General features: G+C 40.6%; 1 protein-coding gene across 5 annotated transcripts in view; it reads right to left on the bottom strand.

The window, feature by feature from the left end:
• grik2 (glutamate receptor, ionotropic, kainate 2) overlaps positions 1 to 15,861 on the bottom strand; it is a 177,417-nt gene that overhangs the window by 29,936 nt on the left and 131,620 nt on the right. For all 5 annotated transcript variants that reach the window (XM_054783107.1, XM_054783109.1, XM_054783108.1 and 2 more), the window contains exon 15: positions 3,346 to 3,571. In XM_054783107.1, the coding sequence (XP_054639082.1) occupies positions 3,346 to 3,571 (226 nt within the window). The remainder of the gene's footprint in view (positions 1 to 3,345; positions 3,572 to 15,861) is intronic.

Genomic DNA, 15,861 nt, shown 5'->3' with positions numbered 1-15,861 from the left:
CATGAATGCAAGCATTGTTTTCGAAGGTGATAGGGACAGGCTCTGTCCTTTGCGTCACCACAAGTGAGTATTTGCAGATGACACGAGTGCATTTTGTTCAGGAGAAAATGCACAGCGGCTAACAAAATCAATCACAGTAGAAATAATTAAAAAAGTGGTTTGATAAAAACGGACTAAACTAAAATATGTTATTGTTAGTTTGTAATACAAGAAAACCCACTCAAACACAAGTACAGATATACTGTACAGTGTAGACATTGACAGGATGCATGAAAACTGTTTTTGGGTGTCTTAATTGATGGCAATTAAAAACAAAATGTCACTGTGGTAAAAAGTCACATTTGGAGTCTGAAGAAGAGAATCTAGCTAGCTACCGCCAGTGACAGCGAGGCAAAGCACGGAAACAAAAATGGAAGAAAAGCCCCCCAAATGCCGCAGCAAACTAAAGCTTTTTAACACGCCACCCCGGTGAGGCATTTTTCGTGGCGTGTTTTGCAGGGTGCAAAACTTATATCACTCTCACGACGACAGGAAGTCCCACCTGGCAGACATGCCTGTTTGGTTTTGTGAAGGGAAAGTGGGCGGGAGACTGTCGGTACTGGCTGGATGGGGTAAAAAAAGAGGTAAGTCTAAATAACTTCTACTTCTTCCGACTCCTTTTTGGATGCGTTGAACTGTGCAAGTGTAAACCGGTGATGTGCAGATAACTGAAATATCGATACCTGGCCGATTGTGAACGCCACGTGTGAATTTTGAATAAATATTGAATACTACTTGGCTGAAATTCATTTATCACAGTCAAGTCTGGAACCAATTAACCGTGATAAACGAGGGATGACTGTGTTGTAATTCATGCCGCGACCTCAATACCTCAATATACTTCAGGGTTTAAAATAAATGAATAAATGACTCTGGTGTCTTGTATTATTCATTCTATGAGCTATGCTATGATTGATTACTTTTTCAAATTTACCAGACACATTAGGTGTATTTGCACAAAGTGTCGGTACTGGATTGGTATAGCTGTTGGCCAGCACAAGGTAACTTTGCAACAACACGAATGAATTGCTGAATTTTCGAAAAGAGCGAAAATATCCATCATCCTGGCTCAGGACAGGACAGCACAAAATGACCATCGCCACAAACTGAACAGGACTACTCAAGCGCTACTACATGACATCGACTTCTAACTTGATAGGGGAACCTGGTAACTGGTATCATCATCAAGCGGCTTAGATGGCTCAGCAGAAACTGATTTATTACCAATATCTTGATTGTGATTGTTTGCTTGGTTGGTAATGTGATGCTTCTGCATATACAGTACAGACACACTGTTGCTGCCTTCAAACTAATTACTAACATGTCACTGTTTTACTGATGGAACTTCTTTCATTGCATTCATGCAATGTGTCACATGTGCGCCCCCCCCCCCCCCCCCCCCCCCCCCCCCCCCCCACTCAAATGCAAAAACATTCCTTCAGGCACGTGTATGAATCCCTTCTCTGACACACACACCCACACACATTATTCTTTCGAATACGGTAAGTGTTTAGACCATCTACAGTATATTGTGCTTATATCTGCATTTTCTATAAATATGTACATTGAACAAATGCATCTGAGAAAAACGTATTTTTTATTTGTGTTGCACATGATTAATACCAACCATGAAAAAGATCTCCACAAGTCTTCCATTTTCCCTTAGGTGATTGTAGTCATTGTTATAAATCCATCTATTAATCATAATTCCATGTGTGGTCAAGTGTAATACGGCGACACAATTTTAGCATGGTACCACGCGGATGAATGTAATACTTTTGTATATGTACTGTATATTTGAGCCTGTATGTATAATTTTGACCCTGTATTAATTAGAGAAAATCAAAAATAAATCCAATTCTTGTTATTCAAAATCATTAAATATGCACGTTGTACAATAATTACAGTTGTTCAAATAAATTATTGAGGGTGCAAAATGTTTAGAGCGGTGCCTTTATAATTGTCATTAATCCATTCCAGAGTCAACATTTTTGACATTTTTTTCGAACAGATGTAGTCTATGAATCTTAGAATAACATTATGGGTTTTCATGCTAAATTTCAAGGCTAGCTAAACAGGAACCGCTGCTCACTCGTTTTGCATCTTGCCGTGTCTGCATAGCTTTGTCAGTGTCAGTCACTGCCAGTCAAACAACATATCGGTCGTGGCCCATTCTTTTTATGGTTGCTATCAGCTGCACAATGAACTGCTTTGTCAACAAGCAAAGGCAGCCCTGGCTATCGAAACTGATAGTGCCAGCCAACAGTTAAGTGTTGAAAAACTAATGTAAACGTATACTGTATGTAGTAACGATGTACAATGTATTAATGACTATTCATCACAGCACAATATCAGTGAATGTTATTGTTGTCAATATTTCTCTTTCTTTGTTTTGCTGTGGGTCCATGGCTGTTTTTTAATGAGTCTGGCTGCCGGAAAGCGTCCTCGGTGCGCCATCACAGCCAACATTGCGGCGGTTCAGCAAAACTTGCTTGGGGGACTTTCGATAATCACAATTTAATTTCACTTGTATTTTATAGTTATTTACTCATGGATAACAGCAGTACGATAAAAACATTTAATTAAGAGAATACTTTGATTTTTTTTAATTGCTTTTTTCAAAGATTTTTGGTGTCATGAGCGAATTAATTCTAATCGAAGGATGCCTTTATATGTAGAATCCAAACCAATGCAAATGCCAGCTGTGTCAGATGATCCATCCATCCATCCATCTTCTATGCCGCTTATCCTCACTTGGGTCACGGGTATGCCTATCCCAGCTGCCTTTGGGTGAGAGGCGGGGTATAACCTGGACTGGTCGCCAGCCAATCGCAGGGCACATACTGTATACTGTAGACAAACAACCATTCACACTCACGTTCATACCTATGGATATTTTCAGGCCGCATGCACACACGGAGAGAACATGCAAACTCCACACAGAGATGCCCAAACAGAGATTCGAACCCAGATGTCTTGAGATGCTAACCACTAGGACACTGTACGTGTCAAATGATACTCATGTGTTTTGACATGTTCACTCATACAGTAGTAACCTTCAGGTCATTCATGTTTTCTCACCAGTGTTTACTCTTGTGTGTGTTGCACAACACCAGAAGAACTGAGCTGCCGTGGCAACTGTGAAACACTCAAAGTAAGCATAGCACTATCATTTTCTTCCTTGTTAGACGTTACATTGCGTTCAGTGCCAAAAGAAACTCCGGAAAAATATCACCTGTGGTGATGACTGTAGTGTAGACTTAAGAGCATGTGTGAAATAGTGAGTCATCATTGCAGCGTACATACCCATTGGGGTGCCGACCCCATAGGCTTGTGAGTCAATGAGGCCTCCGATCTGCGTAAGGTTGCAGTTGCGCTGTGTGACAAACTCAATGGTGGTCGACTCCATGAGGAAAGCGTAGTCGGAGGTTAGCACTCGGTGAATGCCCTCTTCAACATTCTTCACCATCACAGAATGCCGCCGACTGCTCATGAACTCCCACATTTTATCATATGTGGAGATCTTGGTTTTCTGTGAGGAAACATAATTACATAGTGAAATTCAACCGAATACTTTAACCAATGAATTATGCAACTTTTGTAGGACAAGGGGTCATAGTTGCATAGGGGCGCCAGTCTTCTTACTATATAAGTAGAACCACAGTAGAACCATGCACTTTGTCTCAGCCAATCACTGCAGAAATTGAATTCAATAAAAAGTATTAGATGAGTGTAAGCAAGTAAAATTGTTATCTTCAATTATATTCAGTGGTTTAAAAAAAATCTTTCAGTGTGCTATTGTAATTTACTGTGGTTCAAAACTAAAATAGTTTTTAAATATATAATCGTACCTCGTCTTCGTACGTCCCAGTTTTTGAAGGAGATTTTCGATGAAAATAGATCTCGGTTTTCATGCACTGTCTGTGTTATCGTATGGCCTAACAAACTAGTCCGTTTGCACACATATCCTTCTGCGGAATAGAATGCTCAAACAAAGCATCCACACGTTGGTTGGGACTAGACTGTGGTTCTTTTACAGTTGGGACTTGTTTAATGTGGTTACCTGGTTCCAGACCCGACCGTGATAAGTGAATTTCCGCAAAGTAGGATTATTTATTCATGTTAAATATTTCAATAGTTAGAGCATAGAAAACCTTTTGTTCGACCTTCTAAATAAGTTTTTTAACATTATTAGAGTCCCCTAGACATGAACTAATACCCTTATAGTCACCTTTACACTCATATTACCTAATATAGTATACATAATAAGTGTAAATGGGCCATTTAAGACATAAATAAGACTTGTGCTCGTGTGTGTGTTGCTATAAATGTGTTCTCTGGGGGAGAGGAGTGAGGGGCAGACAGGAAGTAACATTGGGGGTTGAAAGTTGAGTTTTAGCTTGGGGGTTACGGCAGCAACAGTAGCCCGTGTTAGTTCATTTAGCCATTTTTATGCTTGAAAATGCTTAATTTAGGCAAAAATATGTAACATTTGCTTATAAATATATATATATAATGCAAGGTATCACTGTATTTGTATACGTAGGTGCCCAATAAAAGGGTTTAGCCACTGTGGTAAATGCAAATTGAAAGCTGTAAATTAGACTTACTAACTCAAAAATGAACACAAGTTCTGTCGCTTGTGTAGTTTTGACAAACAAAACATTGTGAAACGCAATGGAATGCTGTCCATGCTGGTTCACCAGTTTAGTTGCAGTTCAGGATTCGGGGATGCCGTGAAGACAGATGCTTTTTCATTCAGAAAAAAATTTAATTAGAAAATCAGTCAGCTATTTTGATTCACCTTTTATTCTTTGAGCTGAAACTACGGCAGAAATCATCACTAAAATGTATCATCCTAATGCAGCCAACCCTTTTCAATAAACACTACGAATGCTTTGACGACATACGGTATGCATGTATCTTGTGTGGAGCAAATAAGCTAAACTAATCATATTTTTCAAGACTTTTGCTCTGCTGCGATCCCTTACAGTTAGCAGCATTGGCAGTGCAGTCTTAATTTGTATACCTGTAATCCTACAGATAACTGGCAGAGCACATTACTACATAGTAATGGTCATTCTTGCATGAACAGCACTTCTTTGGCCTCTTGTTGCCAACATCTTCTTAAATGCAAAAAACGCGGATCATATGCTCCAGAAAAAGAACTCATGCCACGTTGCGCCCAGGGATCAGGCTGCAATTAGAGCAAGATCAGGGGTGAGGCAACGCTTCAGCGCAGCACAGGACAGAGAATTGAGTGCAAGCCATCAGCAAGTTGAGAAAAAGGAACAAAATGTGTTCTTTTACTCAATACACTGACTCTTTTACATTGCTTGGAATTATTTTATTATTTGTATTCTTATTACTTACGAATATCAAGCATAAAACGCTAAATATCATTCATAAAACACAAATAGTGATGTAAATAAAGAGCTGTTTGCGCGCCACACCTAGCCGGAGCCAAATGATCTGGATCACTATAAAGAGCCTGAAATGCCCGTCTTTATTACTTTTCAGGGGAGCAGATTTGAAGGTAGTTTTGAAGCCATTTGAAACCTAATTAAGTCACATCTTCAAGGTCCCGCCCGCCATTATTGTGTGTAATGACTTTTTGTGGCTGGTCGATATTTTAGATCAACTGGGTGATTTGTGGAGTGCCTATCAGAATCTTTTGGAGTCACCCTTGACAAATCAGGTGATTGAGCATGCAGGCCGCAGACTACTGATAAGAAGGGAGCAGTGGCTGTGAATACATGGACAGACAGATAACCACCTGGTTTCCAAAGCAGGTAGATGGCAGAGGTGCATCCTCCATATTCATACACAATAAGATGTGTGATCTTGGAAAAGGGCATGTAAAGATGAAAACCATACTCCAAATAATCCATTTTAATGCTGCAGAACACGACTGGTACTGTCAGTCACATTGAAAATAAATAGCCCAAAGAACATCAAATACGTATGTCTGTAAATAATGCTTTTATTTCAATGTTAACGTATTCCGGATTAATTCAGGTATATTGTCACCAATCACCAGTAAATATTATATAATGCAATCTTTTCTGCTTACACCAATTTGTTAAACAAAATGAAACCATTTAAAGCTTTAAAACTAAGTAACATTTTGAACTGGCATACACATGTCAAAATCTGTTAAACCCTGCTGCTGTTAAAAAGGTGGTTAATTTCAATGATGCATCAACTTCTTTCTTAACTATCAATTAAATGTACTAATCAAATCCAGCCAATATACAGTAACCCCCAATATTCCCATATAATCGCAATTAATAAAAAAAAAATAGTTGATGGACCAGTTGTCTTTTTTTTATTGTTTAATTTTTCTTCGCAAGCAATAAAAAGTAATATTTTCAACATTTGGACAAATGCAACCAGCCCCCACCCACCCACCTTTGCTGCAGAAGACTAGGTATTGCCAGACACGTCTCTTGGCTCAAGAAAACCATTGCTCTTTCACAGACAGTTAAGCAAGATGTAAATGGCACTTTTATGTAAAGTGGACACCGATGAAATGTTAAACATGTTGGAACTGGTTCAAAGCAATATTGTCACCATGTTATGTGTATTGTGTTGTAATGTAATGTAATGTAATGTAATGTACACTACTCTGCATCTCTGGAATTGTTGATGTCCACCAATATCTGAACATCACATGCTGACATTTTTTGTTCCTTACGTACACGGATGGGCAAAGTGCTAAACTCGCACAATATTTCATACAAAACGATGCCCTTGAGTACATCCATCCATTCCCAGCTGACTTTGAGCAAGAGGGTCCACCCTGGACTAATGACAAGTCAATCACAGGGCACTTGCAGACAACCAGCCGTTCACACTTCACACCTGTGGACAATTGAAAGTGTCCTGTTAAACATGTATGTTTTTGGGATGTGGGAGGAAGCCAGGGAAACACCACACACGAGATTAAAACATGACAAGATTTCTTGTTCAGAAAAAAAATGTCTCGTGGGCATTAGGCCTGGGATGATAATAAATTAATTAATTATTCACACAATAAATGAAAATGTACTCATTTTGCCACACTCAATTTATTGCCACGTGCACGTGTGTTGGTTTTCCTCATTTCTCGCCTCCAAACAAGCAGGAAGAAGACACACTCTGTGCATTGGATTTCAGCACCTTGGCACGTTTGTTTCATAGAGTAACGGCATGAGCGGAGTGAACCCTTTGGTCAGTCATACAGTCTCTTTATCTCGGTGGGTGGAGGCCACTAGCATACACGCAGAATGCAGAAGAGTGTAACATAGTAGAAATTAAATTAGTAAGCTATTGTCTTATATTTTTTCATTGTACTTTTCTTGAAAGTAATATTAAACTCATCTCATCTCGTCTCATCTCGTTCTCATAGAATCACTCATGTGTCGTCTCTGACCTGGGTGTCTCGTGACACCCCTAGGAGACCTCGTAACCTCTACTGTTCCTTCTTTTTCTTCTGTTCTTGGGTTCTTTTTCCTTGAAAAACCAATTGTTTTGGTTGATCTGTCATAACCTGTGTTGCCTCACACTTTTCCAGCCTCTCTGTCGAAAGACAGTTCCTAATCTTCACCATCACATCACATGTCGGTACTTCTACCTGTACCCTTTTTGTTTTTTGAACTAGTTCCTTGCTTCAACCTGTACTTTCTCAGTTTGTGCTTCCTCATCGTGAGTATTCCCTCCTAGTCCTGTCATTATTAGTTGTGCCTTGCTTAGCCTAGATATTTTTTAGTGTACCCTTTTGTGACTCTGTCCACCTCTTTTAGTTTTCTCCCTTGCCTCTTTAGGCTTCCTCGCAGTGATCGGAATTTTTTGCTTCTACCTCTCTGTATTAACTTCAAAGTTTTGTGCAACTTCAAAGACACATTTTGCCACAAAATGTGGTTTAAAACTTATTTGTGCGAGCCTCTCTGCATTCACCTAAAGCTGTACTTTTGTCTTGTTGGACACATATGGTTCAATGGTTCAACTTGTGAAGGTTAATGTTGTTTTACAATTTAGAATATTGCATCTAATAACATAATTTTAATGTATTTATTGACAAAGAGCTTCTTGTGATTAAATTAACTTGTCTAATCAAATTATTCTGAGGCTATGTCAAGGTCAAGGTCAATGTATGGGCTTGATGGGATCAGCACAAGATACACAGAGTTACAGGGAGGAAAATATTATCATTCCGGCTGTCTATGGGGGCAAGAGTTGGGGTACACACTGGTCTGGTTGCCAGTCAATTGAAGGGCATATGTGGACAACCAGTCTCAAATGAGTATGACATTCATGAGTCTATGTAAATACCAAACGTTCTCTGTTATTATAAGTGTTTCTTTTGCTTGTTGTTTTTAGTGATTAAATAAAATCAACGTGGTTTACTGCCTGAAGCATTCAATGTGTGTGTGTGTGCTTGTGCAGCCTTGATTTGCCATCAACACACACTGGTCTTTCAGATTCAAGATTGTCTTCACTACTTGTCAAAGTGTTTTGCATATTTTTCAAAAGCCCTTAATCAAACGAATAGAGAGTGTGGAAGGGAATGGTGCATGGTTTTTGTCAGTACAAACAAACCAGCTCGTGCTTTTATCAGCCTTCTCCCATGCCACCTTTTTACACCCACTGCTGATGGTGCTGGGTGCACACCAAACCAAAATGGCTACAATGGGAAGAGCAATTCTGTACGTACAATCACATTTTAGATTTCTGTCAGTTCAAACTGCAACAGAGAGCGCTTAAAAGCAATATGATTGTTTTATTTTTCTATCCATTGAGGAGTGAGAGATGAAATAACCACAGTATTAAATGATGATAGCTGGGAAATAAACAGAAAAAAAGACTACATGAATGTGACATTGAGTGGGATGTTAAGAATATATTATTCAGGCGATAACGGCCTCGAGCATGCGCTTTTGTTCAAAAGTTACATTTTAATTCATGAACATCTTTTACTTTAATTTGGTGTCATTCAAGCTGCTGTCAAGTATACTATACACCTGAGACCGTCTGACATACAATTGACGTGCATTTGCATTATTATTATTATGCACATTGCTTTTTTTATTTTTGTGAATGTTTATAGACTTCATGATGTATTTATCATCACACTGTGGTAAACTGCAGTTCCTCTCCATAAATGTCTTAGTTTTTCCACTGGCCTACAGTCCCACAAGTTTAATTGCACGTTTTGAGTGCATTGTGGTAATTTGTTTCTTGCCACTCAAGCCACTCGTTGTAGTTGATAGTGATGTCAAGTTCCTTTTGGATGACTCTTTTGGCTTGGACCCCATGAAAAAGAGAAGACTCTTTCGGCTCCCAAACGGCTCCTTAGATTTTTTTTTTTTGTTGTTGTTGTTGCTTAAATTGATTTCTTATCAAAATACGCCCATCCATCCATAAAATAAATTTCTAATGTCAAAATCGTATTATATCATATTTTTATGATTTATAAGGCTTTATTTGTATGCTGAAAGTGGAAAAGAATGCAACAAAAGCAATTCGTCAAAAAGGTCTAATACTGTATGCTTGTGTATTATTTGTAAATTTCCAGCTATTTACAGTGAAATAACACAACATCAACAAAACATTGCACAATCAAACCTAAATTATTATGTACAAATCTACAACAAAAAGTAGTGAAAAGGCCATTACTTCTCTTTAGCCTTTGTTCCTGGTTCTTTGGACCACGTTACTATCGGAGAAGTAGCAAATGATCACACCATTTAAAAGGTTTTCAATTTGTATTAAAAAAAATAAGACCAATATATCTGGTTACAGAGCTGGACTCTTATCAATGATGAGGAGCCCAGAATGAAAGCACACAGAGTCTATACAGCAGTTGCAGTAAGTGAAAGTTAAGTTTGTGTAGAGAGTGAGAGTTAAGCTTGTGTGGGTGAGAACAATGCATCTGTTGTGTGTCTCCCAGTATTTTTCCATCAGTCATATGTACATGTCGTGCACTTCTGATTGTGCTATGTGAGTGTGTATGTCAAGAAGCGTACGGGCGTGAAAATGAGTTATTAGACTGAATCTATAGGGGTATCTAATGGTAGCATCTAATGGTGGCATCTAACTAATAGTTTTTGCTAGTCTTTAGTGAAGATTGGCATTCAGAAAGAGACAGTGCCTAAGATTTTGTTTCCTACTGCTCATTTTCTTCAGCTTTCCAGCTTGTATATGTGTGTAACCCATTCCTCCCCCTTCTGCTTCGTGTCGACACATAGGATACCATATATTTTGACCAAACATGTGCGACTATAACAACAATAAGACAAGAATAAAAGTCTCATTCACTTCAAAGAACCGTCTCCCTTCGTTCACGTCAAAGAGTTTGGTTGCTTGGTTGTAGTCATCTAGTGGACAATACTGACTGACGTGCGGGAGCGACTAACGCATAATCATATCCAGTGTAGTCTCTTAAGCAATGCCAAAGATTCAGTGTGTTCAAAAAACACAAGCGGAATCTACCATCGCAATTGATTGATGTACAACAAAACTTCTGGAGAAGCGACAACTACATTGTTCCTTTCTTTTGTTTGTGACACATGCAAAATGATACAGTACACAGTATGGTGCCATGTCCAGGTAAAGTGCTTTTCACATGCGTAAAAAAGGCATCTCCCAATCATACTCTCAAGGTATAGGTAAGGTAACAATCGAGTTCAACCTTTCGAAGGTGTGATTTTCATTTGCTAACAAGCAACCTCTGCTGCAGCGGGTGTTTGCTTATTAAATTATTCAGTGTTATTGTAGAAACAGTCCACTGGGAATGTTTCTGCTCGAAAGACTTGTGAGGCGGTCCAATGCTTCAGAGACTATCCCATACAGCCATCTACATAATTAGCCACCATTATACTATTTTACAGCACACGTCAATAATTACCCAAACGGCAGTTATTTTGTATTTTCATTTCACAGTGTGAATTTGTGATGTTTGTACATATCGTTTGTGTGTACACCTCTGAATTAACAGCGACACATCATCATAACAAAATTATGACAGCACCTTGATGCAAGTGCATGAAGGACAAATAAACCTCTGCATTTGCCTGGCTTCATTAATGTGTAACAAAAAAATTAAGATATGCTGTGATTGAGCAGCAAACCGTCTTTGGACATCCCTTCGATTTTTGTTCCTGTTAGAAGCACACCTTTATTAAATATACATATAAGTGCAGCCTCAAGGGCTTCTCTTGTGTGGGGATTTGTTAATAGGGGCTTTAACAGAAGTATAAACAATGAATGGCCATACTTAACAGGTGTATTGTAAAACATTAAGAAAAGTGCAATGAATGCTCTGCTCCTGCTTGCCAAGCATGTGTGCTGCCTGCAACACTGACGGTGGTTTTCAGTCAATTCGAGGGTGAAATAAGAAAGTGATTGTGAAACTATAACCACAGTTGTTCCATGTATGACTGCAAATATGATGCTGCTGTATTTGTGACTAACCGCAACCATCCTTCTCTACGAGGAGCACCTGTGAACGTGTTTAAGGCTTGCGTGAATGGAAAAACAAAAGGGTGTGAAAGTGTGAGGACAGCTGTTGCTCGTAGCTGAGAATGCACATTAATTCATTGTAAAAAACAAAGCACAGTGCAACGGAAACACCGAATCCACAAAGTGACTGTAGATGTGCCTTGCTCAATGTCACCTTCCATCTCTCCACCAAACAGGTCCCTTTTACATAAATGTTTCGGTCCACAGCAAAATGTGTACCTTCAGTGCTGATGATACAGCTCATGCCCAATGCAACTTTTACAAAACCCTAAACAGCCCTCCCGATTTCGCCAGAAGGTTCTTAGAAAATGACATCTCCCGAAATGACAGGTATCTGTCATATACAGTAATACCTCATTTATTGCAGTTAATTGGTTCCAGACTCGACCGTGATAAGTGAATGTCCATAAAGTAGGAGTCTTTATATAGCAATAAAATATTTTCGTAGTTAGTGAATAGAAAACCTGTTTATGAGCTTCTTAATACAATTTTTAAGATTATTAGAGCCCTCTAGACATGAACTAACACCCCTATAGTCACACATACACCCGTATTACCCAAGATTCAGAGTTTAGTTTTAGCTTGGTGTGGATTATGGCCACAGCAGTAGCCCATGTTTCTATTAGGGATTTTTATTCGGGATTATTGTGCTTGTTGTGCAATAATTTAAACCTTAAATAAAAGCCGGTTGTCCTGGCGATCAAGTCTGGTGTTTGTGTCTCACCGAACATGACAGTAACATTACTGACACTGAGTGACCGGTGTAGAATACTACATATCATTCACAGCTTCTTTGAATGCATCTTCTGAATTCCTAATTTTGTATTTTAATTTGTATAGCCCTTTTTATTTTTGAAGATGCTTAATTTAGGCAAAAAATATGTAAAATGTGCTGCAATACTGTATGTCATGTTCTGTGTGAGTTGTTGGACTTGTTGTTGTGCTGCCCTTTGTTTCCACCTTCTCTTTCTTCCCTTCTGAGGAAACTGCTGGTTACAGCTGGTCCTCATTCGTAATGAAGAAGTTTCTTATGGCGAGTGTGTGGACTTGGCCATTTACTGGCTCATTGTACTCATCAAACCTAGCTTTTCATGCACTCCACTCTCTGTACGCTACTCCTGTGTGGCTCCTCGCCCCACGGTGCTTCTTCTATTTTTTGTGCACCGTCGTTTTTTGCTATATTTTGTGTCCTCCTGCTGAAGCTAATTAAATACATTTACGTGCACTTCAACTCTGTCTCTGCATCCTGGGGTCACAACCACACGCCACCGTAACAGAATGGTCCAACCAAATAGTTCTGACTTCCTTGTTTTTGGAAGTGACTGCCTGGAGCCTGCAGCTTGGCCATGGAAATGAGGCTGTGGCCTACCAGAAACGGCAGTCTGGTGGTGGTTGCCCTCCTGAACTCATCGTGCAATGCACTGATTGAGCCTTCTTCAGAGTCCGCCTCTGATACAACACAGTCAGGTCATTTAGTGTGGTGCCAACAATTCTGCTGCACGCTTTAGTGATGCCAATGCATGTTCCTGTTTTTGAGGGCGAGCAGCCCATACCAGCTGATAAAAGACAAGGTCAGCACTGACTCAATAAAACAAGAACAATACATTTACATAAAAGTATTATCCACTTTAAAACTGTGAAGCTTACAATAAAAATGCATCCTCAGATGAGCTTTTTTTTTAATTTACAGCATCCACCTGAGACCCGAATGTTAGCCTCTGGTGCAGCATCATTCCAAGATATTTGTACTACTGGACCACATCAACAGCCTGCTTATTAATGACAGCAAGAGAAAAAACTGTAAGATTCTTCCTAAAATCTATAGGTATTCTCTTTGGCGTTTGACACGTTCACATTTCACAAAGAGGAGGTGCTACACCACAGGGCCATGATCAGGGTCGTCATTCCTGAGAAGAAACACAATCACCGAGTCATCTGCAAATTTGATCTAAAGTTTGGCACTCATTAGTATACAAGAGAAATAAAAGAGAGGAGAGGACACACCCATGTGGAGACGGAGTGGAAGATAATGATGTTCAGCTAAAACACTGTTTACTCTCACACGCTGTGACCTCTCAGATAAAAAGAAAGTCCATCAACCATCCTTGCCAGGTCGAGGCCAAGTTGTCTCCTGCTCCACACCAGGTTGAGGCCAAAACAAAGGTCAAGTTGGGCCAGCCTAAAGTCCAAATGCCTCCGATCCCGACTCCACGGCAACTTGGGTCCCAGATGCTGCTGCTTCCTGCTGGGTGGTCAGAGCGGGATAAACCGTTGAGCCTCCTCCAAGCTTCCCTCTACCCGTCCCTGGCTGCTGTGTCGGCTGGCCAATTTAAGCCTGCCCTGTGTGTGGTGTGTGTGGTGGACGTCTGGAATCCGTCCCTTGTGGGTGGGGGGGCTGTGGCGAGCTGTGCGACTGGGGACAAACAGCTCTCTTCAGTTCTGGTCCTGGCAGTGCAGATGGGACCTCTTCAACCTTCAACCAAGTTCCCGTCCTGGCTCTACAGACCTGACCATGCCAGCCGCCGCCATAGGTGCCACCAGTTCCTGTTCCGGCTCTGCAGACTTCCATCCGCCGGCAGTTCCTGTCCTGGCTTCAAGGACCTGGCCACGCCAGCCACCACCAGTTCCTGTCAAAGCTCTGCAGCCACCCAAGGTGCTCGCCTGCAGCAGTGACGCACAACCTACAGCTGCCCAACTTCAGCCCTTCAACCAGAGGAGTCCTCATGACGGCGTCGGCTGGGTTTGCCATCCCCCGGAGAGATCCTCATGTCTGCTCTGCTGGGCTTGCCATTCCGGCTGTCCCACAGAGGGATACCAACAACATCGCTGCGCATGCAGTACCAGCCATCCCCCGGAGCGGCCGACATGGCTCAGTTGGGTCCAGAGTTTGGCCCGCACCCCACAGTGGCGTACGCATGCCCGGCACCCCGCCGCCAATCCTTCCTCCACCCACCACCCGTGGCTTCGGACTTGGGGACCGTCTGGGATCCGTTCCTTAAGGGGGGGTACTGTCACGCTCTGTGTGACTTGGTGGACTTCTTGTTGTGCTGCTCTTTGTTTCTAACTTTATTTAGTTTTGTTTTTATTTATTTATTTATTTGTTTTTATTTATTTTGTTTTCTGCTCTTATTTTGTACATCTGTTTCTTGTTTAGTGCTATTGAGTTCTCTTAACTCCCATCTGAGGAAGCTGGCGTCTGCTGGCTCATTGTATGTGACTTTGATGTGTTTCCCCATCCAACCTAACTTTTCTTGCATTCCACAGGATCTCCTAACGCTACTCCCATGTAGCTCCTGCAGAGGCTAATTAAAGACTTTCACCTGCACGTTGACTCTCTCTGCATCCTGGGGTCACAACCATGCACCACTGTGACACAATATGCATATTTGTTTTAACTAATAATAGGCCATATTCAACTATGAAGCGGTATGATTTATTAATGAATATATTTGAAAAAACGTGAGAGTGAAGCCACAAAATTCGAGCCACAACGTGGTGAGGGATGACTGTAGTGATGGTGGCGCTCGAAGTATAGCAGCTTCTTTTCAGCAGTGTTTGTTATAACTTTTCATCAGCAATTACTGGGATAAGCCCAAAATTAATCCTTTTAAATAGAAGCTGTCTTTTGTTTAATCAGCTGTTCAACCCACAAGCAAGCTGAGAAAAGGAGGATTGATTCATATATAAAATCGCTAGACAGAAGTTTATAAATATCAATATGCAGGTGGTCCTTGGGTTACAAAGGAGTTATGTTCCTTCGATGCGTATTGTAAGTCGGAACTAAAAAAAAAAACAAACACAAAGCTGCTTAGCTTTCATACCAGCTAAGCAGCTGTTGCTCTCATACCAGCGGATCCTTTATCGTGCTCAAAGCTACTGTAGCGTTGAACTGGCAGTTATGTATAGTGTTAAGAGTTTTGTGATTTACAGCACTCTGAAACCTTGAACGTGACATGAGTCCTGACTGTGTGTGGGTGAGCGTGTGCGCGTGTGTGTGTGGGTATAGGTGGAGGAGGACGGCTGCAAACGCACAGGACAGTTGAGAATACCGATGTTGTTTCGGCTGACACGAGCCTCTTTTGTTTTTGGAATAAGAGACTGTTGATCGACCAACTCCTCATCATCCTTACAACGTCCGTGTAGACGTACAATACGATGTTTATGCGTCAGTCGAGCGATTGAAACAAGTGCAGCCAGTATTGAGCACACAGTATATTGTATTTCTTGACCAAAATTACGTTTTTAATTAATTTATTGGAGCGAGTTCGTAACCACGAAATGTTGTCACACGGAACCCTGTAAACAAAGGAAAGAAAAGAT

Source organism: Dunckerocampus dactyliophorus, chromosome 7 (assembly GCF_027744805.1).
Source record: "Dunckerocampus dactyliophorus isolate RoL2022-P2 chromosome 7, RoL_Ddac_1.1, whole genome shotgun sequence".
In the NCBI taxonomy this organism is placed as follows: domain Eukaryota; kingdom Metazoa; phylum Chordata; class Actinopteri; order Syngnathiformes; family Syngnathidae; genus Dunckerocampus; species Dunckerocampus dactyliophorus.
The sequence above is the reverse complement of the archived record's forward strand: the minus strand, read 5'-3'. Positions and strand labels throughout refer to the sequence as shown.